General features: G+C 49.8%; 8 protein-coding genes across 8 annotated transcripts; 5 read left to right on the top strand and 3 right to left on the bottom strand.

The window, feature by feature from the left end:
* Positions 1–764: 764 nt before the first annotated feature.
* Positions 765–1,637, bottom strand: ssuA (RNA polymerase II subunit A C-terminal domain phosphatase; the record flags this gene model as incomplete). The annotated part of the gene is made up of 1 exon (XM_022535665.1): positions 765–1,637. The coding sequence occupies one exon, from the start codon at positions 1,635–1,637 to the stop codon at positions 765–767; it is 873 nt and encodes a 290-aa protein (XP_022387377.1).
* A 910-nt stretch (positions 1,638–2,547) lies between these two features.
* Positions 2,548–3,313, top strand: ABOM_008535 (nicotinamidase; the record flags this gene model as incomplete). Its single annotated transcript, XM_022535664.1, has 2 exons — positions 2,548–2,598; positions 2,660–3,313. The coding sequence occupies 2 exons, from the start codon at positions 2,548–2,550 to the stop codon at positions 3,311–3,313; spliced, it is 705 nt and encodes a 234-aa protein (XP_022387355.1).
* Positions 3,314–4,157: 844 nt separating this feature from the next.
* ABOM_008534 (GIG1 family protein) lies at positions 4,158–5,154 on the top strand (the record flags this gene model as incomplete). The annotated part of the gene is made up of 4 exons (XM_022535663.1): positions 4,158–4,440; positions 4,497–4,679; positions 4,744–4,928; positions 5,017–5,154. The coding sequence occupies 4 exons, from the start codon at positions 4,158–4,160 to the stop codon at positions 5,152–5,154; spliced, it is 789 nt and encodes a 262-aa protein (XP_022387356.1).
* Positions 5,155–6,748: 1,594 nt separating this feature from the next.
* ABOM_008533 (OSBP family protein) lies at positions 6,749–8,592 on the top strand (the record flags this gene model as incomplete). Its single annotated transcript, XM_022535662.1, has 7 exons — positions 6,749–6,857; positions 6,978–7,083; positions 7,142–7,252; positions 7,320–7,598; positions 7,656–7,905; positions 7,980–8,293; positions 8,343–8,592. 7 exons carry the CDS (start codon positions 6,749–6,751, stop codon positions 8,590–8,592), a joined length of 1,419 nt encoding a protein of 472 aa, XP_022387352.1.
* A 747-nt stretch (positions 8,593–9,339) lies between these two features.
* hosA (histone deacetylase HOS2) lies at positions 9,340–10,799 on the bottom strand (the record flags this gene model as incomplete). Its single annotated transcript, XM_022535661.1, has 2 exons — positions 9,340–9,714; positions 9,810–10,799. The coding sequence occupies 2 exons, from the start codon at positions 10,797–10,799 to the stop codon at positions 9,340–9,342; spliced, it is 1,365 nt and encodes a 454-aa protein (XP_022387353.1).
* Positions 10,800–11,356: 557 nt separating this feature from the next.
* Positions 11,357–12,315, top strand: ABOM_008531 (isocitrate lyase/PEP mutase family protein; the record flags this gene model as incomplete). The annotated part of the gene is made up of 2 exons (XM_022535660.1): positions 11,357–11,491; positions 11,539–12,315. The coding sequence occupies 2 exons, from the start codon at positions 11,357–11,359 to the stop codon at positions 12,313–12,315; spliced, it is 912 nt and encodes a 303-aa protein (XP_022387354.1).
* A 2,967-nt stretch (positions 12,316–15,282) lies between these two features.
* On the top strand, positions 15,283–16,257 carry aspf4 (allergen Asp F4; the record flags this gene model as incomplete). Its single annotated transcript, XM_022535659.1, has 1 exon — positions 15,283–16,257. The coding sequence occupies one exon, from the start codon at positions 15,283–15,285 to the stop codon at positions 16,255–16,257; it is 975 nt and encodes a 324-aa protein (XP_022387366.1).
* Positions 16,258–17,380: 1,123 nt separating this feature from the next.
* ABOM_008529 (metaxin) lies at positions 17,381–18,842 on the bottom strand (the record flags this gene model as incomplete). Its single annotated transcript, XM_022535658.1, has 3 exons — positions 17,381–18,389; positions 18,473–18,611; positions 18,692–18,842. 3 exons carry the CDS (start codon positions 18,840–18,842, stop codon positions 17,381–17,383), a joined length of 1,299 nt encoding a protein of 432 aa, XP_022387383.1.
* Positions 18,843–22,090: the final 3,248 nt, after the last annotated feature.

Here is a 22,090-nt window from a genome sequence, read left to right as displayed (position 1 = left end):
GAAATGACTCTTCTTATTGACTCTTGACATGAGCTACTTTGCTATCTAACAGATAAATGCTGTTTGTTTTTTTATCTGTTTTCCTTCCCCCTTTTCTTTCTTCAAGGAGTTCATATGTCCATGATTGCAAGCCCGGTGACGAGGTGAAACCAAAAGCCAAAGTTGTATGGTATCCGGCAATTACGTGTGCAAACACGGTTCACAACAGCCTGGAAACCGATGAGAACCAGAGAGCTAATCTGAGGGCCACTCACCAATCCAATTATTTTTGTTTATTTTTTGCTTTATTAGTAAGGAAATGCTTTCAGGGGTTGGCAGTTGAAGTACATGGTTATTCTATCCACATGAACTATGTTCAGGAAAGTTCACTCTGTCAATATCGACCATTACAGTTCATCTCGTTACTGGTGTTAAGGCTGATCTTTGGCTTGGTCATTTCAACGCCTCGGAGTCTTGCCTATAAGGATATAGAATGTAGAGTATCCGGAAGAAACAAACACGTGCGATAATGCAAATAGATGATACGCTTAATTGTAGAACAGATAGAAAAAATAGAGGTCAAGTTTCTATTGCTAGTCTCGGAGAACGAAACACGAAAGGGGCCCAAAGCTAGATTACTACTTAGCCAACGAGAGCCGATGTTCGTTGACCCTGACGGAACTTCATCCATCGTGTGCATAGAATTTCTCAAAAAAAAGGGGGGTATAGATATCCTGTAAACAGATGCACTAACATGTAAATTAGAGTTTATAAACTTCTAACAGCTAGAGCCAAGCCAGAGTCCACAGTGCCGGCAAATTCGGCCACTTCTCCTGCCAAGCCGCAAGAATTTCCGGGACCTTCTCATCGAAACTCCTCCGAGCCTCACCGGTTCCGTTTTCCCAGCCTTCAGGATTACTTGCTTTGCGTTCCTGGATGGCAGCCTCGTTGAGCCGATTAGCTAGGTCGAGAATGGCCTTTCCTCCGACCAGAGCTTCCTCGTGGTTATCTTTAATATCGACATTGAATACATGGACGGGTCGGTTGAGGAGCGATCCTTTATTCATGAGATCGTCAACAACGGCATCCCAGCACCGCTCCTCACAGGTGATAATGACATCGACCACACCGCCCTCGGTCCCCAAGGCACCTTTGTCGCCTTTGGAGACGTGGTCCACGCGGGGCATACCTGGGACCCAGTCTTGGAAGCGCTCCGGGCCCCATTTCAGGTTCCGGTTGCGTTCGAGCATGTTTAAAAGCCCATTGTTACGATAGAGCCTCTCGTCCTTGGAGAACAATTCCTCGTACATTTGAGAATACGAGGTGGTATTGAAATTGTACACATTAGGTTGCGTAATGGACGGGCCTGGCAGACGGACCAGGGAGCCCGTCCCGAAGGAGATAACAGGGAAGGGAGACGGTGCAGTAGATAGACGGAGATGGGCTTCCATCGAACGGTTTTGGTTCGATGCGCACACCGTGCAAAATCTAAGTTTGTAAGAGTCTGACTGCTGCTCCGGGGAGGGACCGGCTGCAGTCCCGTCTGAAGACTCGGTTTCTGTTGGTGCTGCCATGGCAGACTCAGGAGGGGGAGGGGGAGGAGGCGGGGGATCCGGAGTTGCAGTGCCCGCACTGGCTAATCGTGGATCATAGACCATGTTGCAAAGAATTATATGCAGACCAACCGAAGAATAAGTGTGTATGTGTGATGAGGAAGGGGAAGGGTTCAGTAAGAATCAAGGAGGCTGGAAGATGTGTTCACTCGTAGGTCCCTGCAACGACTACGCGGCATTAGCAACGTCACACAAAAGCAATTCGGTGAGCAACGGCAACAGAAAGCAAATTCCATTAATTTCAGAAAGATGAAAAGCGTATAAATAGGTTTGTCCGCATAATGTTCTCGGACAGCTCCAATAATAGAGATCATCATGTAATGGGAATAAGAAGGCGGGCGAAAGAAAAGAAGAGTGTCCGTACCTTAGAGGGTCGTCGCATTATCTGCAACTAGATCTATTAACTATAATTCTGCGGCTGCATTTGTGTTGAGCAAGGGCCGCAGCCCTGGGGGATAAACAGGAGAGAAGAACTTTGCGAGTATTTTGCATCCGCGTCGAAGCTTTTGTGGTCACGCGTGCTTAGTCATCACTAGCTTTTCCCGAGGCTTCCTCAGGTATCAATACTACCGTGCCTCAAGGAAGGTGTGGGGTCGAGGACGTTCTCTGGCAGAGAGCATGGTGGGTTTCACCACTTGATCTGCAAATGCTTTTCTAATTTGTAGTTGTGACATATGAAAGGAAGCCCATTGGACTATACAATTACGTAGTCCATATACTACTAGCACCATGCGTAGATACCAGATAAAGAATGTTTGCAAGGCGTTGCACACTGAGGGGTAACCAAAGTGAACCTCAGTAGAAAATGTCACCCGGAATTGCACCAGGAGCTTCCTTGCGTTCTATCGTAGCCTGACCGGTAAACCTCCCACTCAGTAACTACAAGAGAACCCAAACACCGGGTCAGCTGTTCCAGAACAAACTAGTGAAAGAGAAGGAAGGGCAAGAACTCAAGATGAAGGCAGCCTTACTCGTGGTTGACATGCAAGAGGACTTCTGTCCACCCGTGGGTCGCCTTCAAATTCTACATCCTATTACCTAGAATGTCTGACACTGATTTCCAACAGCACGGAGTTCTTCTAGTCCAGGAAGGGCGCACCATCGCACCTATTATAAACGATTTGCTGGCACTTCGGGGGTTCGCGGTACGGGTGGCCACACAAGATTACCACCCAGCAGACCATATCTCCTTTGCCAGCAGCCATCCCCCTCCCAACAACCGCCCTTTTGAGAGTGTGATCACGGTGAACAACCCAGCACCGGGGAAAACACAGGAAACCAAACCACAGAGCCTGTGGCCGGCGCACTGTATTGAGAAAACCAAGGGCGCTGGAATTATCCCTGAGATTAATACCAGTAACATCGACTTATATGTGAAGAAAGGTCAGCACAGTCAGGTGGAAATGTACTCTGCTTTTGCCGATGCTTTTGGGAATGTTGATCCTTCTATCACGGCTCAATCGGTTGATGCCGATCTCAAGGACTTCCTGGCTAGTAAGGGCGTCACGGACGTCTTCGTGGTCGGGTTGGCGGGCGACTACTGCGTCAAGCATACAGCTATTGATGCCGCGAGGGTAGGCTTTAAGAGTTACGTGGTTGAGGATGCCACTCGCTGTGTCGTGCCAGGTTCGGGTTGGGACGAGGCCAAGCGGGAGTTGAGGGAGGCGGGCGTATCCATTATTCAATCCAATGGCCCTGAGATTTCCGGTCTGGCAATCTGAGCTCTCATATCGTAATCGTTCAAATGTGACTGACCAGGGTGGACTCTTTCTGAATCATTGTTTTGTTGGATGGCGGTGTGCTTCTTGCTGACCTGGTCATAGAAGGTTTGTCACCCGAACTGAGCGACGATTTCAATATCAATCTAAATAGTTCAGTTTGAGATGGAGTTGCAGCTTTCGACATGTCCTACAGACTAATGCAATGTATATCCCGGATTTGATTGATACTGTAGTAGATAAGGACAAACGGTGTACCTTAACGAGGGCCACGAATGCAACGGCCCCGACGCCACAATTCTTCTAGCGACAATGATCGATGCAATAGACTACTAGTCACATAAAGATATTACCTGACAATGATCCGAGGGACTTGGCCTCGAATAGAATCTGATATCATACCAATTTGGACCAATATCCCTAGATGTTATTCGATATGAAGCTCCGGCATGACAGGTCTCCACTGTGACGTATGTCCGCGCATCCCTTTAATGGCGATAACCAACTCCAACTAGCGAAGGGCCACCACCGATCACAGTAGAAGAATCCCCAGCTAGGATGAGATCTCTGATTTGCCCATCATGAAACAAGGGCATGTAGCAGCCGTAAGCCGACAATCCCTTCTTGAATGGTTCCGGGGCGTGGGTCATAGAACGACGATCATCGAAACCGTCGGCTGCCACGCATCCGGAAGCAATCCTCGACCGTTATTAGGGTATGGGGTAATCAAATCACGTCTCCTTTCCTCGGTTTAAGGGATGCTCCCACTGTTCCCACACAATACCCTATCCATTTTCTATCTACGAGAGGTTGTTCTACACTGTTTAGTGGATCTTGTATGTCCGTCATGGCGACCACGCTTAGACCTTCTGCTTCTGCCGCAGCTTTGACTTTCCTCGATAGAAAGTTGGAAGCGCCCGATGTGAGGGCTGCTGCGACGCTCTCGCGCCCTACTCCCAACCTGTCGGGCGAATCCTTGCCGTATTGGCTGGTCAACGTCCCTCCTGACAGATGCCCGGCTGAGTGCCCAAGCTTTCTCCTTAATATCTGTGAGAAGAATATCCAAATACTGTCGACTCCTGACGAACAATATGAGAGGCAAGGGTGGGAACTAGTGAAGGAGATTATCCGTAAGTGTTCGACAATGTGTGTAGGGGATAGTTCGGGACCGCAGCTAAGGATCTAGGTACCAATCAAATCGATCGCTTCCAACGCCTGCCCAGTGATTTGAGAAAGTATCTCGAATATAAGGATTGGATTGTCGCCGAGTATGGGTCAGTCATGCGGTTTGTTGTAAGGGAACGACTACGCTGGGGGGAAGGCAGTCCTGACGACCTCAAGCCCAGAGGGCGCCCGTTTGAGTTTGACGGTGAGTTCATGTCCAATCTCGCGGGATACGGATGTCTGGACCAAGTCGCTGATAGTGTTTGTAGAGGATATTCGAATTCTGTACAACGACTGGCCGTACGGAATCGAGAAAGGTATCATCCATTTAGTGGTGTGGACCAAGTTCGAGCTGGAAGATGACCCAGTGACCGACGATCTGACGCCGCGGGCCAGACAGGAGATTGATAACTATGTGAAGAAGACGTTTTGTTCGCGAGTACCATCAGAGAAAGTATGTATCCCGTGCGTGAGGTGGATATGATGTCTGCTGCCTTCGTGATTGCGTCCCATGGTCAAGTGACGACTGACCATCATTGCAGGTCATCTGGTTCAAGAACTGGAAGTCTCTCAAGTCAGTGCATGCGGTAGAACACTTTCATGTCATGTTATATAAACCGGATCCGGGATTCCTGAAGGAAATCACTGGAGGAGATGTACCGATGGTTGCAAGGACGTGAGGGTTGTTTAGGGGTAGTAGTAGTAGAAGGAGGAGCCTGGAGGTACTCGACTGTTGCTGCTTCAAAGCGCGAGAGATCCCGCCGTCTTTTTTCTACTTTGGCGCTGATTTGGATTGGATATGTTTCGGGTCACATAAATTATGCTTGTTTTCGTCTTAGTGCCGTCCATGGTCATGGTTTTTTTGTTTTTTCTATATTTTTCTTTCTTTCTTTCTTTCTTCTTTTTCTTTCTTTCCCCCCAGATGACTAGCTCTAGGTTATCTGGGATAGAAGTTGATAAGATAGAGTCAATAATCCAAGACCGCGCGACTCGAAGGATTGACTGTATAGAATGGCTGGATGTACAGCACCAGTACTGCAAACCCGAAGTACTCCGTAAATTACTGGAGTCATGGAAATGGAACGTTCATCGAACAACCTCCGAAGACGATAAGATACTCTGAATGGCTACGTAATCCCCACTTGCCAAGATGTGCTTCCGGCCCCTCTAATAACAGTAGTACTAGTAGACTACTAGTATCGATGGAGCTCTCGGAGGATCGGTGAGAAAAACTTCCTCTGGTTGAGCATGTGTCCAGGGGGAATTCTCTATGGCTCAATGATTCCACAGGTCTATGACCATGAATGATGGAACCGTACTGTATGCAAAAGACTTTCTTTCAGTTTAGGTCTACTCTTAGTCAAAAGAGGGGTACATACAAAAACCGTATACATACATACATACATCCATCCATCCATCCATCACGGCGGCATGTCTGTAGGTATCCGGGGGAGTGGTGGGAAATGGGAGGTGATCTTCTGTTGAGATTCATGCATTCCTTTTTCAGAGCACATCTTTCTCGTTTTTTCCTCAAGTATCCACCGCAGCTTATATAAATCATAACCCACCTCAGCGGGTACCGATTTCCTCTTCCTCGTTTTTCTTTTCGAATACAAATTCCCTTTGATTGTTAAGGATTTTCGAGGGACAGAAAACTGGGTTGTAGTTCCTTGTCTTTCAATATTTATGAACCTGATTGATATCAGGTGATTGAATTGCAGTCCAACAACACCCAATTTTTTTTTTTTTTTTTTAATTGATTAAAGAAGGAACAAAAACAGAAGAAGAGAACGAATACGAACTTAAAAATATCCCAACGCGACAACGGAGTTTTACTACTTCTATTCTGCCCCAAGCGACAAAACCAAAGAACTTTCTCGAACTCCATTCTTCAAGATTGTTCATTGTACTGTACTTGTGACTAGGTAGTAGGCAGTCATGGCCATACTGCCGCATATCCGCCGCCCGTCGTCGTTGGCGAGTCCTGCTACGAGTAAGTTACATACATTTGACTTTACAGACTTTAAACGTCACCTTTCCGCCTTTTTTTTTATTTTTCTGTTATATTTCCCTCCCACCTTCAAAAACGTCATCCCCTCTCTCTTACTCAAGCCCCCCCTCCCTTCCTTCCCCCCCATACTTTTACACCATACATACATAACATACAGCCATACATACATCCTTAATTTTTGTAGTCCATTTCTTTCTCCCCTCAACACCATATAGTTGGCATCCCACCATTTTTCTTATACCTCTTCTCCCCTCCCTCCCACCATGTCTGCTGACTGGGGCTCCTTCTTCAACTCCTCAGGTAACCGTTCATCCACGGATGAACCCAATGTTGTGGCCGGGGATGATGACACCGAACCCGACCAGGGTAATGGTACGTAGAAAGAAAGAAAAAAGGAAAAAAAAAAGAACAAAAATCCTCCCCGCTGTCAAAAGCAAGAGAGAACTCTCTTGCAGTGACATCTCCTAGGGAGCTTAAAAGCTGACCTCTCAGTCCTGTCGCACATTATCAGCCAGCTCCGCCCCGGAGCTGATCTGAGTCGGGTGGTGCTGCCTACCTTTATTCTAGAACCACGGTCCATGTTGGAGCGGATCACCAAGTATGTGCTATCGCTGTCGGTGCTGCGTTGATCAGAACTAATTCTACCTTGTCACTAGCTTCATGGCCCATCCGGAGACCCTTCTGCCTATGCCCACCGTCGATGATCCCCTCGAACGCTTCGTCTCCGTGGTCAAGTTCTACTTGAGCGGTTGGCACATCAAGCCTCCGTATGTCTGCTCTTGTGGCTCTCCATCACACGGGTGAACTGGAACCTTCGCTAACACTCTACGGCAGAGGTGTGAAGAAACCGCTCAACCCGATTCTGGGAGAAACCTTCACTGGCTACTGGGATTATCCGGATGGAACCCGCGGATACTATATCGCCGAACAAACTTCCCACCACCCTCCCAAATCGAGCTATTTCTTCATGGCCCCCGAGCACGGTATCCGGATAGATGGGACGCTGATCCCCCGCAGCAAGTTCTTGGGCAACTCGGCGGGAAGCATGATGGAGGGAATCGCCGTTTTGCGCTTTTTGAGCCGCGGTTCGAACAAGGACAAGGGCGAGCGATAGTATGTTTCGCCCATGTCTGCCTCCATTTGTGGCGCTGCTACTGACGTCAATTCTAGCATCTTGACTCAGCCGAATATGTACGCCCGGAATATTCTAATCGGAAAGATGAAATATGAGCTGGGCGACCATAGTTATGTCAGATGCCCGGAGAACAATCTGGTTGCCGATATCGAGTTCAAGACCAAGGGCTACTTCACCGGCGCCTATAACCAAATTGGGGGGACGATCAAGAATAGCGAGACCGGCCAGGTATATTACGAGCTTTCCGGCTATTGGAACAAGGAGATGTTCATTACAGATGTCCAGGTATGCTTGTTCCCCCCCCCCCCCCCCCCCACCAAAAAAGGCATCTACCAGCCACGGATATCTAACTGGCGCAGACCCACAAGAAAGAAGTTCTGTTCAATGCAAGCACCGCCACCCATACTCCTCCGCAGGTGCGGCCCATCGCACAGCAGGGCGAGCGCGAGTCGCAGCGGTTGTGGCAGACTACCGTCAAGGCGCTCGTGGAACGGAATCACGAGGTAGCCACGGATGAAAAGACAAAGATTGAAGATCGCCAGCGAGAAGAAGCAGCCAAGCGGACCAATGACGGAGTAGAATGGCATCCGAAACTCTTCCGTCGGGTTCAGGGAGGTCCTGGCGGCGCCGACGAAGGCGAGGAAGATCTTGACTGGATCATCAACGCACAAGTGTAAGTTCTCCACAGGCGTGCGGAATGGGTTCAAACTCACGAGTCGCAGTGATCCGCACAACCCCGAATTGGCCACCAAGCAAATTTTATCCATTGCCCCGATCTTAGAAGGTCAGACCGAGTCTTCTCAATACCAAATCCCACCTCACAAAGAGGGGTATGAGACGGCTCCACCTGACCACAACGGCGCCGTCCCGAGCGCAGCTCAGCCCTCCTCCGGGGGCGAAAAGCTCGAAGAGGTGCAGCGAAAAGACACGCGAACGTCGGATGTCGATACCTTCGTGGATGCTAAACCGTGACCGTATCTCCGTGGGGATACGTGTGACTCGCAGCTCGGCGGTTTAGTATCTAACCACCGCATCTCGAACCAAATCCAGGTCTCGAAAGGTTCATGAGATGACACAAAAAAGGGGAGTTTGAGAAGCAAAAAAAGAAATGGTAGCGCAAACCGGAGTTACAAACGTGGTTAGCCTATGGTGACGGAGCGAATGAAGGGACGTGACTGACTTGACTGTACATCAGAAGTATCGTCGGACCCTATGACTCCAGGCCCATGTTCAAAACCAGGTTTCGACCGATGTGCTTTACCGAACCTCTACTGGATACCCGATTGAATATTCTGTCTTTATAATTATTCTATCACATGGCAAAAAATAAAGGGTTGGTTGGTCAGCATACATATAGGAGTATAAGAAGGGCGGATGGGAGCATATAATCTGTCGAGTTTCTATCGTGATGTGAAGTGGTTATCCTAATATGCAGTTACAGTCATGCTCTTCCACAATATAATCAAATACATTGAGTTCTATTTCCCTTCGAACCGTACATAGCGGATTAGATATGATTCTAATAGGTTGTATATTGGATGCGATATGATCTTTAATATTAATATGGTACATTGAACTCCACTGGTATCACATACAGTAACCACCAAGACAACCGACACGATCAACGCCGATACCACCAACACCAAGAGACAAAATGCATACACTCGATGACAACAGAGACAGAGAGAGGGCGCGCCAAAAGGAAAGTAAAGAAGAGAATCAAGCAGAGAATAATTCCCCTCTCTGCCCAGCACCCCTCTCCAACTCCCGTCGTCGACTATTCTTACTCGCAGACCCACCGCCTTCGTTCTCCTCCCGCGCCTCATCCTGCTGCTCCATCTGCTCCTCGATCTCCTTCTCCGTATCCTCCCGCAGGCCCAGAATATCCGGCGGAATAAAACTCATCTGCACGCTGGGCGCGCCCTGCATATACCGCAACTGCTCGTGGATGGACTGGACAAGACCAGACAGGTAGCTGCGCGGGTTCTTATTCTCGAGCTTGCGCATCTCGCTTAGTGGCGGGAAGAGCGAATAATCTGGGCCGAAGTGGTTGCGGAAGGCGACAGTTTCGGGGATGTTGGGGTCGATGGTATCCTGGGCGTCGATGAGGATGGAGGTTTCGTGGGCCCAGGCGCGGGAGACGTTGCGGGGGGTGTAGCCGCCGCCGCCGACGACGAGGAGGGGGAGACCGAAGGTTTTGACGTAGGCGACGCAGGCGCGTGGGCGGCGACGTTGAGGTTGAAGCAGCCGAGGCGGTCGCAGCCGAGGGAGTCGGCGCCGCATTGGAGGACAATTGCGCCGGGTTGGTAGGTTGAGATGCAGGAGCCGACGACCTCGCGGAAGAGACGGATGTAGGATTCGTCGTCAATGCCGTCGTGGAGGGGGACGTTGACGGCGTGGTGTGCGCCTGGGTTCAGTGGGTGGGTTGGTCCGGTGCTGTCTAGGGCGCCGGTGCCTGGAAAGAAATTGTCTTTGTCATATTTGTGGAAGGAGACGGTCAGAACGCGATCGGTGGACCAGAAAGCTTGCTCGACGCCGTCGCCGTGGTGCACATCAATGTCGATGTACATGACGCGCGGGTGCAGGCGGAGGAGCTGTAGGATGCCGAGGACGATGTCATTTACGTAGCAGAAGCCGCTGGCCTCGGCCTTTTTGGCGTGATGAAGTCCGCCGGACCAGTTGATTGCGATTTCGGATTGGTTGTTGCAGAGCTTGCGAGCAGCGTCGATGGAGCCGCCAGCGTACAGGGAGCAGTAGTTGTACAGACCATCAAAGATGGGGCAGTCGTCGCCGAAGTTGAAGCGCGCAATATTCTCGCCTTGCTCTGGGTTCTCCATGTCGCCGGGAATGACCTGGCGAAGGAAGTCTAAGTAGTCTGTTTTGTGAAACTCGGCCATTTCTTCGTAGCTCGCTTCGCGAGCGAGATACAGGTCCATCGCGTGGTGCATGCCGTAGGCCATGACGAGTTGTTTGGTCAAAGTCAGACGCCAGGGTTTCATCGGGTGCGATTGACCGAAATGGTGCGGCTCGACAGCTGGGTTGGCATGCCAGGAGACACGGTAGCCTTTGGGGCGGGCGATCCCATTTTGTTGGCGTTCATGGATGGTCTTGTGGTCGAGGGTGAGGGTGGGCGTGGAGGAGGGAGGGGCGTATTCTTGGACAATGGCAGAGCGTGCCATGATGTGAATTGGGAATGAAGAGAGAGGACGGGAAGAGTAGGGAAACGAGCAGAGATGTCAGGTATCGAGAAAAGAGCCCCACTAGGAGAGCATTCTCAGAACATTCTGAGGCGGCAAAAGTGGAGGAGCAAAGGCGAGAGAGGGTGAAGAAGACGATACGATAAGCGGAAGAAATCCCCAGACGTCGGCATGCCAAGAAAATCCCGAGCTACGCCCGAACATTCAATTACTTAAGCTGTTCCCGATGTCGGCTTCTACCGCCGGTTGATATCATCGATTCTCACCTTCTTTTTCCACCCCGATAGCTTAATAAAGCTTGTCGGGGAGTTTCCTACTGTAGAACGCCCTTAACTGCCGACCCCGTTACCCGGTGTAACTCCCTCCGAGTGCATATGAAGTGGTGGATCCAGGCCGTCACCTTTTAAATCTTTTAGACCGGGCATAGTTACTGCCCAACCTATCCCTAAACTTGGTCTCCATCAACTACTACTCCAGGCTACCTCCTACACCTGATCCCCAACTAAATCCCTATACACACACACACACACACACACACAATGCCGATGGTAACAGCAGCTACTGGTCTTCGACGCACTCTTGAAGACCCAAACTCGTTCGTTGTCGCCCCCGGTGTATATGATGGCCTCTCTGCACGGATTGCGCTCTCCGTGGGCTTCGACGCCCTGTACATGGTAAATTAAGCTCGGTAGTCCCTCCACTTCCTCTCTAACTCTCATAGACGGGTGCTGGTACCGCCGCCTCTGTGCACGGACAAGCCGACCTGGGAATCTGCACTCTGAATGACATGCGCGCCAACGCCGAAATGCTCTCAAATCTTTCGCCAACTACACCCGTCATCGCAGACGCTGACACTGGGTACGGTGGTCCGATCATGGTCGCCCGCACGACCGAACAATACTCCCGCTCTGGCGTAGCAGCCTTCCACATCGAGGACCAAGTGCAAACAAAGCGCTGCGGGCACCTGGGAGGGAAGATCCTTGTGGACACGGACACCTATGTGACGCGCATTCGTGCGGCGGTGCAAGCACGACAGCGCATTGGTAGTGATATTGTGGTTATTGCCCGGACAGACTCCCTCCAGACGCACGGTTACGAGGAGAGTGTAGCACGTCTACGAGCAGCGCGGGACGCTGGCGCAGACGTAGGTTTTCTCGAGGGAATTACATCCAAAGAAATGGCAAGGCAGGTGGTGAAGGAGCTGGCTCCATGGCCGATGCTGCTGAACATGGTCGAGCATGGGGCGACCCCGTCGATCTCAGCAGCTGAGGCTAAGGAGATGGGATTCCGTATCATCATCTTCCCGTTCGCCGGTCTGGGACCCGCCTGTGCAGCCATGCGCAAAGCAATGGAAAAACTGAAGGCAGACGGTATCCCGGGCTTGTCCAAGGAGATGACTCCGCAGATGTTGTTCCGGGTCTGCGGGCTAGATGAGAGTATCAAAGTCGATGCAGAGGCTGGAGGGGCAGCATTTGAAGGCGGTGTTGATCTGAAGTAAGAGTTACGCCGCATTGTATGGTGAATGAGGCTCGGCTGCGAACATATGAGTAGCAGCATCGACTATGATCCTCTTGAACTAGAAATAACGAGGAGCTCGACCGGTGTCTCCGTATTGCATGATATCCTATACAGAGCTTGTGTTCGCATTATGATACCTTGGTCTCCAATTTTTTGTCATGTCTCGCAAAGCTTTCGTATGTTTCAGGATTAGTATGCACGGTGCCCGTCGGACAAGGGGCGCGGGAGACCAATATGCTTAGGCTGAGCGCATTGCTCCAGCACTACTCCGTATACGTAGCGCATCTCGTCTTTGGTCACGATGCCGCGTCACCAGCATACGATGTAGTAATTATACTCAGTGCTAATCTGGTTCGAAGAGGTAAAATAGAGTATGATCTTTGTTTGGCCTTGTGCGACTTTGACAGTGGGTAGTAGTGAGCTCACCGATGATCGCGAGTGCCTCACTATCAGATAATGGCAAGGACGCTCCTGGTCCGGGATGAAATGGAGCTGTAGGCGATGCCAAGATCACTATATGAAGCTGTGTCACGACCGATAGCTTGTCAGGTCCGTACCTGGTAGGGATTAACGGGCTCCGTGACTCCGTCATGAACAGTGCGCATTTTATGCCAAGAAGCTAGAGACGAGGTTATAGATAGGCTATTGATACTCATAAAAGGCATCCCAATCTTCCTCTGAAGGGAAAAGTGAGCCAGTCTGTCGACGGATGAAAGCACCCAAGGCTCAAGCGCAGTGTAGATACTCCGCATGGCGTTGCCCCGTACGCAGTATGCAAGTCGAACGAATCGGGGATAACTCTAAATCCAAGTGATGAGCTTGGCGGGCATCACATGATCTCTGCTTTGCCGACTGCCGACATAAGGTTTCAGGGATCATCCAAGACAGCTTACGAGTCCCTGGTCCGTGTAGGTGCCGGCCAGTATATTGATGGACCAAAAAGGGTGAACCTAAGAATATCCCCGGCTCAAATTTGGAGCGAGGAAAGCTGCTGCAGACATGCGATCAGGTCAGTCGATGCAATCTCCGGTTTCATGGTCAGCCCTTGCTTGGTTCCGTCGTCAACCGTGGAACGCGAACCCACAACAGTATTGTTTATTTATATCCCAATTGTGTAGTTTGTGTAGTTGCCATTTTACCCCGGATGTCCGTCTTCGTCATTTCCGATTTTGCATGGCGCCGAGATTTTCGAATGAGGGTAGTAGGCACATATTCCAGAAGCGTCCTAGGAATTTTCTGCTTTAGCGAACCGTCCGCTCGTATCCTCACAGGCCAACTGCCTGGGCCTAACTGGTGGCAATGGCAGTTGTGGGCTTGGACACAGGCACGGGCGACCAGTGTGGATCTGACTCCTTCGTTAGCCCGGAATCCTGTTGTGCCGACCCTTATTGACCCACGACAGTAGCTAGGCGCTGGCTGGAAGGGTCTACGGAGTCTCTGTCAGTGTTGCCTACATTGATAGAGACTACGGTGTTGAGACTTTGAAGAGGGGAAAGGAATGCAGGCTGTAATTGCGACAAGGGTTGGTACAGTATCCCCGGGAAAAGAATGGGTCTTTTATTGGAGAGTACCTCATTATTCAAGATGAGGTGCTGGGAGCCCAGTCCACCAAGAACTGTACTTTCGTGTGGGGGCGTGAGCAATACCGTACCAATCAACAGGTAGTCATCGTTACTTAGTAGTACTACCTAGTACTCAGTACTGTTGGCCAAGTATGTACTTACAGTACATACTGTACCTGACATTGCGGTGAACAGCGGAAGATGGGCATGCGTTGAGAAAAGAATACTTTTTTTATAAAAAAAAAAGAAAAAAGAAAAGAGAGAGAGAGAGAGAGAGAGAGAGAGAGAGAAAGAAAGAAAGAAAGAAAAGAAAAGAATATAAAAAATGAACAGGTTAGTGTGATATACCTGTATCATTGGTTGTTGAGTCTCCTGTACCTCGTATAAAATAAAATGACAGACTGAACAGTTCATCAGGAATATACTTGGTATCTCGAGGACTCCCAACGTGGCAGGTCAGTTGTTGTCAGGCACTTCAATCGCAAGATGAGGAATTGGACCGATGCTTTGTCGTTTATGCAGGAACCATCACACAGCAGCAGTCGATGGGGGAACACATCATCATGGATTCATGGCGACTTGTCATCTCATAACAATGCGGGCGCATTCCATCAATCTAATCATGATGATCGGAATGGAGATGTGACATCAGCGTCAGGGGACACGTCGAATGACCCACGGGTGAGATGGGCCAGGTTTCTCGATCTATAGTCAAACAACCTGTCTTGAGAAGAAGAATCAGAAACTAAGGAATGTACTCTGGAGTAAGCTGAGTAGGAGTTCGTCAGGTACGGGAACCCAAGTATAGGTACCGTATGGTAACCACGGTCAAGGTGTGATCAACCCGGCGGCCGTTCCAAGGGACTTGAGTCTCGACCGCCGTGGGCAGTGGACCCTTCAGGGTCTTCTGCACCAATGGAGACCCTGAAAAACAAGGCCAACGGGGAAGCTCAGGTACCGATGCCTCGACCCAGCCAATGAGTAACGGCAACACTTCTCGTGTCCCCTGATCGGCCCCCTTTTCATTAAATGAACCCATTCATGGTGGCCTCGCACTCAAAAGTATTATTACACTGAACCTTCCCTCCCCCCCCGGTCGCTTCCTGATCTCTTTATTTCTATCTCTCTCCCCCTCTCTCTTTCTCTTTCTCTTCTCTATCACGATTCCTTCCCTTCCCTCCGGGTTCGCAAATACGCTCCTTTCGTTATTCTTGTTTTATAGAGCCTCTGGTTGCTCGAGACATTCCTTGGATCTACCCAACACACATTCCTTGATCTTGTTTGCGTTCCCTGGGTTGTCGTTCTGCGACATATACCTACTGTGATACCCACATCTTCCGTACATAACCTTGGTTACCTGTGAAAATCCAACGCAATTTATCACCATGCAGCTCAAGAACTCAATGCTCCTGCTCACGGCGTTGACGGCCGGTTCCGCCGTCGCCCGTATGCACGGCCATGAGCGCCGTCATACTCATCACCACCTGCAGCACGACGAGAAGCGCGCGGTCGGTGATATGGTCTATGCCAACATCAACGGTGTCTGGCAGTCCTGGATCAACGAGTGGACCGGCCACGCCACCGCTACCTCCGGCTCCGGCTCCGGTTCCACTCCCACTACAGCTTCCTCCTCGGCTTCTTCTGTTGTTTCCATCACCGCTGCCCCTAGCGCCAGCAGTGGTCCTACCGTGACCACCCCCGGATCCTGCAAGGAGTGGCATGCGGACAGTGGCTCGTACACCCGTGAGGGCTTCGGAGAGCAGACCAAGAACAACGGTCTAGAGTACATCAACTACATTGGCAATGTTGGCAAGCCGTACGGCAGCAACATCATCGAGGTCCCCGAAAGCAAGGCCTGTGAGTACAAGCATGTTGTCCGCATTGACGGCAGTGAGAAGGAGCCCTGGACCGTTGCCTTCTGGAACAAGATGGGCCCCGATCTCAAGCTCACTGGCTGGTACGGCAATGCTGTCCTGACCCTCAAGATCAACCCCGGTGAGAGCAAGTATGTTGCTTTCGACGAAGACTCTCAGGGTGCCTGGGGTGCTGCCAAGGGTGAGTCGCTTCCTGTGGACCAGTTCGGTGGCTACGCCTGCACCTGGGGTGAATTCGACTTCGGCAACACCTCCAACAATGGCTGGTCCGGCTGGGACGTGTCTGCCATTCAGGTCCAGAATGCCGGTCTCGAAGTCCAGGGTATGAAGATCTGCACCCACGACGACCAGAAGTGCTCTTCCATCTCCAACCTTGCCAAGCTGGTAGACAACGCCTACACTGCTCGTGAGGCCGGTGTTGACGGCATCGGTGGCGAGTGGATCGAAGGTGCCCTCCGTCTGCGTGTCAGCATTGACTGGGACTAAGCGTTGTTTCTGTGCCCCGTCAGTTTCCTTTTTTCACCTTCTATGACTTGTCTTCTTCTGCAAAATTGGTTAGGGGTTGGGGGTGTTTTTTTCTTCATTGTACACGGCGTGTAATGGTGCTTGAGCGTCGAAACCAGCATGTCCGGTTCCATCCTCAAGTCCTTGCGCCCCGTGACCGCCATCCGGCCTTGACGATAGTGCATTCATTTCCATGTACATACATATACCACTGTTCACTGTCTATTGATTTAGTTTCATATCACGATAGAATTACGTGCAAGTTGTCCATACTCCACCCGTAGCATTCCATACCTTCCTGTCGGAATGTACATGACACATACCACCCCCATCTTAAACAACAATAACCCTAATTCCGCCCTGGAATCCCAAGTAACCCCTCCCCTAATCCCCCAACAAAGAGATTCCTCCCCATACACGGAAGATAAAACGGCCCATCTATAAATAACCCTCACGTCAGCAATCCTCCCCTTTCTATAATTGGCATCATATCTATACCCAGGTCAATCGGTATCCTCGCCGTTAAGAGTTCGCTTGATCTAATCTACATCTAGCAGGCCGGATCTAGAGTTGAAAGTGACGTGTTGAGTATACGGAGTCTCTTTGGGCTGAAGATCGATCTGTCAGAGAGTGTTGTGTAATTCAGTCTACTGTCAAGGGTTATTTGGGTGATTGATTGATTGATTGATTGCTGGGTGGGTTGATCCTAGGGTGTTTGTGTAGGTAGGTACTTTATGTATGTATTAGTATTAGTATTTTTCTGTATTATGTGAGGCATCGGTGCGTGATGGCAGTTTGTGCTGGTTGATGAGGGATCGTGAGCCTGGAAGGGGTATATCTGTGATATTTGACAGCCTTATTGGGGGATGGAGATATATGGAGCCGTTGTTTTGAAATCTGTGATGTTTGGTACATATATAATATCTATGGTATAAGTAATTCCGGCGTTGACTTGTGTTTGGTGGGAGGTGGGCGAGTGGTAGTATTAGATAGTATGTAGTTGAAGGTAGTAGTAGAATCATTCACAGAGTAGAGGGTGAAGAAGAGCAATCAGGTATTCTATTCATACATATACAGCCAATTAATCAACCAACGGACTGAACAATCAAAACGCAGCCAGGAAATTCTGTGCCTGAAGTGAGTCGGGCTCTATATCCAGCATATCATCCTCAACCTCGTCGTCCTCTTCATATTCATCACCTATTTCTGCCGAGAAAAATCCCTCGTACGCCATGTACCCGATCAACGCGGCAATGCCACCCACAGCGTATGCGATATTGACCAGAATATCTTTCTTCTGTCCCTTCGCAAGCGAAGAGAGTTTCCGGCTATCGTCCTCCGAAAGGCCCGAGTCTGGCGACTCCGCCGCTACCCGCAGCCTATCCTGGGCGCGGATGTCCTTGAGGATCGGCGTGTTGTCGGCAAGGACGTTGAAGAGGGTGTTCCCCAACGTCGTGAGACGAGCACGCTCCGGTGTACGCCATGGTAGTGGCGAGCCGCTATTTGGGGCAGGGGTATACGCATGCGACACCTCGGCGCCGAGACCGTAGCACCGTTGGCGCATGCGCTCGGTATATACCGTCAACAGTGGCGCCTTGCTCTTCATCGCATCGCGGAGCCATGAGAAAGATAGTTCCGGGACAAGAGCCAAGGACAGGTATGCAACAGCCAAGCAGTCTAAGCTAGATGGACCTTCGCTCTCGCCCGTGAGGAGATAAACTTTATCACCGAGGATTTCTTCCAGCGGCTCGAAGAGCTCCCCCGTCAAGGCGTCTAGTCGGAACTGGTTCTGTTGCGAAGTCTTTCCCAGGAGACTAGTGACGGTATCACGCGGCCGGCGGATGAGGTTTGGAGGGATCTGGCCGGCTGCGACGGCGGCCGAATGTTCGCGTTGGCGTTGTTCTTCAATGGCTTGTAAATCCAGTGACGAGAGCCCGAGATGATCTGTTCGGGCTTTTGCGGCAGCGTGAATTTTTGGGGGGAGAATCCATTGGTTTGGCCACTGAAGGATGGAGCCGTATGCGGGGGAGGTCTGGTTGTAGTAGTTCTGACTGGTTACGTAGAGGGAGAGGTCGACGAGAGCATGGGCGCGGGATTCGATGAAGGATGAGAATCTGATTTTTTGGTCACAGGTACGGTTAGATGACCATTCCGCTCACCTAGACGATAGTCAAAGTCAAATATGAGACAAACGTACCCAATGTTGTCGGCCCTTTGCAGACCGCTCAACCCTCCATCCAAATCCCACTCGCCATTCGAGTATTGTCGCAGATAGTCCACGATATTTCGGAACCGGCTCACCCATGTCGAGCCATTTCGTAGAGCGGGTAATTCACCTGAGCATCCAATCAGACAGGAAGGAGGCTTAGTTAGTCCATTGCGCTACAAACCCCAGATCGGCGACATGGATACTTACAGGTTGGGGACACGGAAGGATCACTGCTTGCGACAAGCACCCACGCGTCCTTGGGCACGGCCAGAGAAAAGTAGGCTATGGTTGCGAGGCATTGCGCCTCGATTGAGGGCAGAGAGAAGGCCGGACCCCAGACATGGAGCTCCAAAACCATTTTAATTTCTTTTGTTTTTGTTATCCTTATGGTTGAAGGTGGAGAATGCCATTCTGGGGGGTTGCGGAATTGAAGGCGAGGATCACGTGGGGAATGTCGGGATCCTTGTATTTGATCTGATGGATTTGATTGGTGTCCTGAGGCAATCAGGCAACTGTTGCGAATGAATGCATGTCCGAATGTATGTGGACTGCATGTACGACCTTTTTCATTTCGCAGTGAAATGAGCCCGTGTTCAATTGGGAAAATTGCCCTTCGGAAAGAAGTTGTAGATTTAAGGGAGAAGTGAATGTCACCTCAATCAAAACCCTACATGAGTCTACCGAACTACGATGTTACATTAATCTCGTCAATGGCAATTAATTTAATTTTTTTTGCCCCCTCCTCTTTGTTTCCTTCGCTCTGCAAAATATATTGCTGATGGTTCTTATCGGACACACTAAAATAGACGTCTGGGTTTAACCGGTAGAATTCCCGCATCCGATCTGGTCTGAAGGAGCCTCAGGTGAAGCAACCATCCATTGACTAACGGGTACTAACGACGCGTGAGGGAATATGATCATGGTATTGGGACAGTTGTACGGATGAGGGGTTTTTGGGGCATTCAGCTGTTCCAGATAAGTAGACAGATAGGCAAGGCCGGGTCTTGGGGATTCCACTCCATACACAACTGACCCGTGCTGAAATGCGGAGTAACTTGGCCATGACACTTAGTGCAGCGATGTCGGTTCAGCTCAATTCCATACAATCCCGCACATGGGACCATAACAATCAAGTGAAACATGGTCCCATCCGAATTGTACATGCAGATATTAGTACATCAGTCCGTAGTACAGTGTACAGAGCTGAAGGTCATTTGACAGCTCCCCTTGGAGGTTAGAGAACCTCATTGATTAGGTTTGATGATCATCAGTCGCCCAGGCACCCAACAAACAAGGCATCGGCTGGGGTTAGGCTGAGGGATTTACCCACTTGCGCTCCTGGGAAACCACCGGGATCCGAACATATTGGGGACAAAAAAGTCAATATTAGTATGTCCTCACTGTGGTGTAGTAGTTGTACAGTACCTATGTACATAAAGGCTATCATGCTGATATTACGTACAGTGATAGGTAGTGTTCGGTCTGATGGATGCACGAACGGATGCATGAAAGAGACGCCACGGCTGCGGGCGGCTGTAAGATTAGATTAGGTATCAGCTTTGGCTCGTTTTATTTTTCTATTAATTTTTTTTTCTCAACGGGCATCTTTTGGATGATGCTTGTGACCTCATCAATAAAGAGGGGGAGAAAAAGAAATTATGCGCGGCAAACGAGGGGAAAAAGTACAGACGAGAGAAGAAAAAAACAAGGATTGTCGCAAGTTACACCCGCCAGCCGCCTTGCAAGGATTGATCGATAGTCGCGATTGTGAACAGGGAATAACGGCGCTATCGACTCACGATCCCTGCGGGTAATTCGGCCGACTCCATAAACGGCATGAGTCGGAGTCACATCATGATTGCAGACCATGCAGTCATCGTGAGACAATTAAGCGCTCGTAGCGAGGAAGAGTGGAGATTCGGTCTAGGACAATAAATTGATCTCATTGTTTGGTTCAAAACGCTGGCAAGAATGCAATGTGTGTTGGGTATATTAAGTCTATTATACATGCCGTTGCTTCAGATGAAATTAAAAGCCCCCATAAAAAAGAGTAAGCAAGAGATGGTACAGAAAAGAAGAGAAAAAGGACCCATAATTAAATAAGCTTCGAGGAAAAGTTCCCGCAAATCAGAATGGGGATTCCAATAACGCTTTGACATCGACGATGGTCAAGTAAATCCCATGCTTCGTAGCGGCGTCTGGTTGGCTGAGGCGTGAGATGCTGTCAGGCTCTAAGCCTCCAAACGGCCCCTGGTGTCCCATAGCTTTGCGGGGTTTGTGCCGATAACGAGCCGTTGGAAACCACCGATGTGAGAGATAAGTGACAACGTGGGTGGGGAGATCGCAAACCCCGATAACTTTGATATCATATTTGTTGTCAGGTGCCTGCCTTGCATGGCGCCCCGTTGGTCAAATCAAATGACCGCATGAATCACTGGTGGCCTGATGTCGCAATGCCAAAGCGCCATTGCAGAAGGGGAGAAGAAAACGTGGCGCCGGCGCCTGTCCGTAGAAATGGAGTGTGAAGAAAGATAAACTCCCGCAATTAACGTCATCGCGCAGCTCCTGTCTGGAGCCGGTTGAGATCCCAATGGAGTCAAAAGAAATCCGAAATGGTAGAAGCGAAGAAGATAAGGGTAAATAGCGTCGAATAAAAGTTGTATGTGAAAATGCGTTCGGGGAAGATCAATGCCATTTTGCAGTTCCGAAATCGAAAATCGTGATATCCATATGCCAAATGCAACGCCGTTTCGTGAGCGTCACGGGTCGGTTCGTGTTGATGTTTTCACCCGACGGGGTGAAAGAACCGCTCGAGTACGCCGGGTCGTCATTTCATCACAAAGCCCAAGATTTACTTAGGAAGAGGAGGAAGAGGACCCGTGGGCGGAGGGCCAGGGCAAGGAGGGAACTGAGAAGTAGAGCCACCGATGGAAGGCATTGTGAATGAGGTTGATTTGGTGGTGTTGATGGTAGTGATGGTGGTTGATAGTTGTATTGTAATGGGCCTGGACAGTGTGGTTGGCAGTTTCAGGAGTAGCCTCTTAAGTGTGTGGATGTGCAGCCCAATAGTATTCGATGTCTTTGAAATGAGAAAAGGAAGAAACAACAGAAGACGAGGTCTACCAGAGCCTTATATATAGGTTATGATCTTCGTCAATCTTTTTTTTAATTTTTTTTTAATTAACCCCAACAACAACCATAATTCCCGATTTACAAAAAAAAAAAAAAAAAAAAAAGGTAAGAAACAAACCCCTGCCGTGAACAGGAGCTGAAGCTCCACAACCGGACAAAGGGGAATGAACTACGTCAGAATTATCTGACCGTCTTTGCACTAGTTCCGTCCGGTGTGGGCTGGTGTTATCTGGGATGCCCCAATCGGAAATCCAAGGGAAATTTTCTAGAAGCTCCTTCTGTTCCACTCGCTGCCTCGTCTTCTGGGGACGCAGGGGGGAATTGTTGACCCTCCCCCTTATCCCCTGTCCCACTGTTGAACAATCATTCCGGAAATTTATTTTCTTGAATTTGCCCGTCGATTATAGTTATTTTCTGTTATACATGCAGAGTGCAGTAGTACTGCGTCCTCTTACGGGGCCTCCGAAAAAAAAA

The sequence above is a fragment of the Aspergillus bombycis genome (genome assembly GCF_001792695.1).
Source record: "Aspergillus bombycis strain NRRL26010 chromosome Unknown contig00067, whole genome shotgun sequence".
Classification (NCBI taxonomy): Eukaryota; Fungi; Ascomycota; class Eurotiomycetes; order Eurotiales; family Aspergillaceae; genus Aspergillus; species Aspergillus bombycis.
Note: the sequence above shows the minus strand (reverse complement) of the source record. Positions and strands in the feature narration are given on the sequence as shown.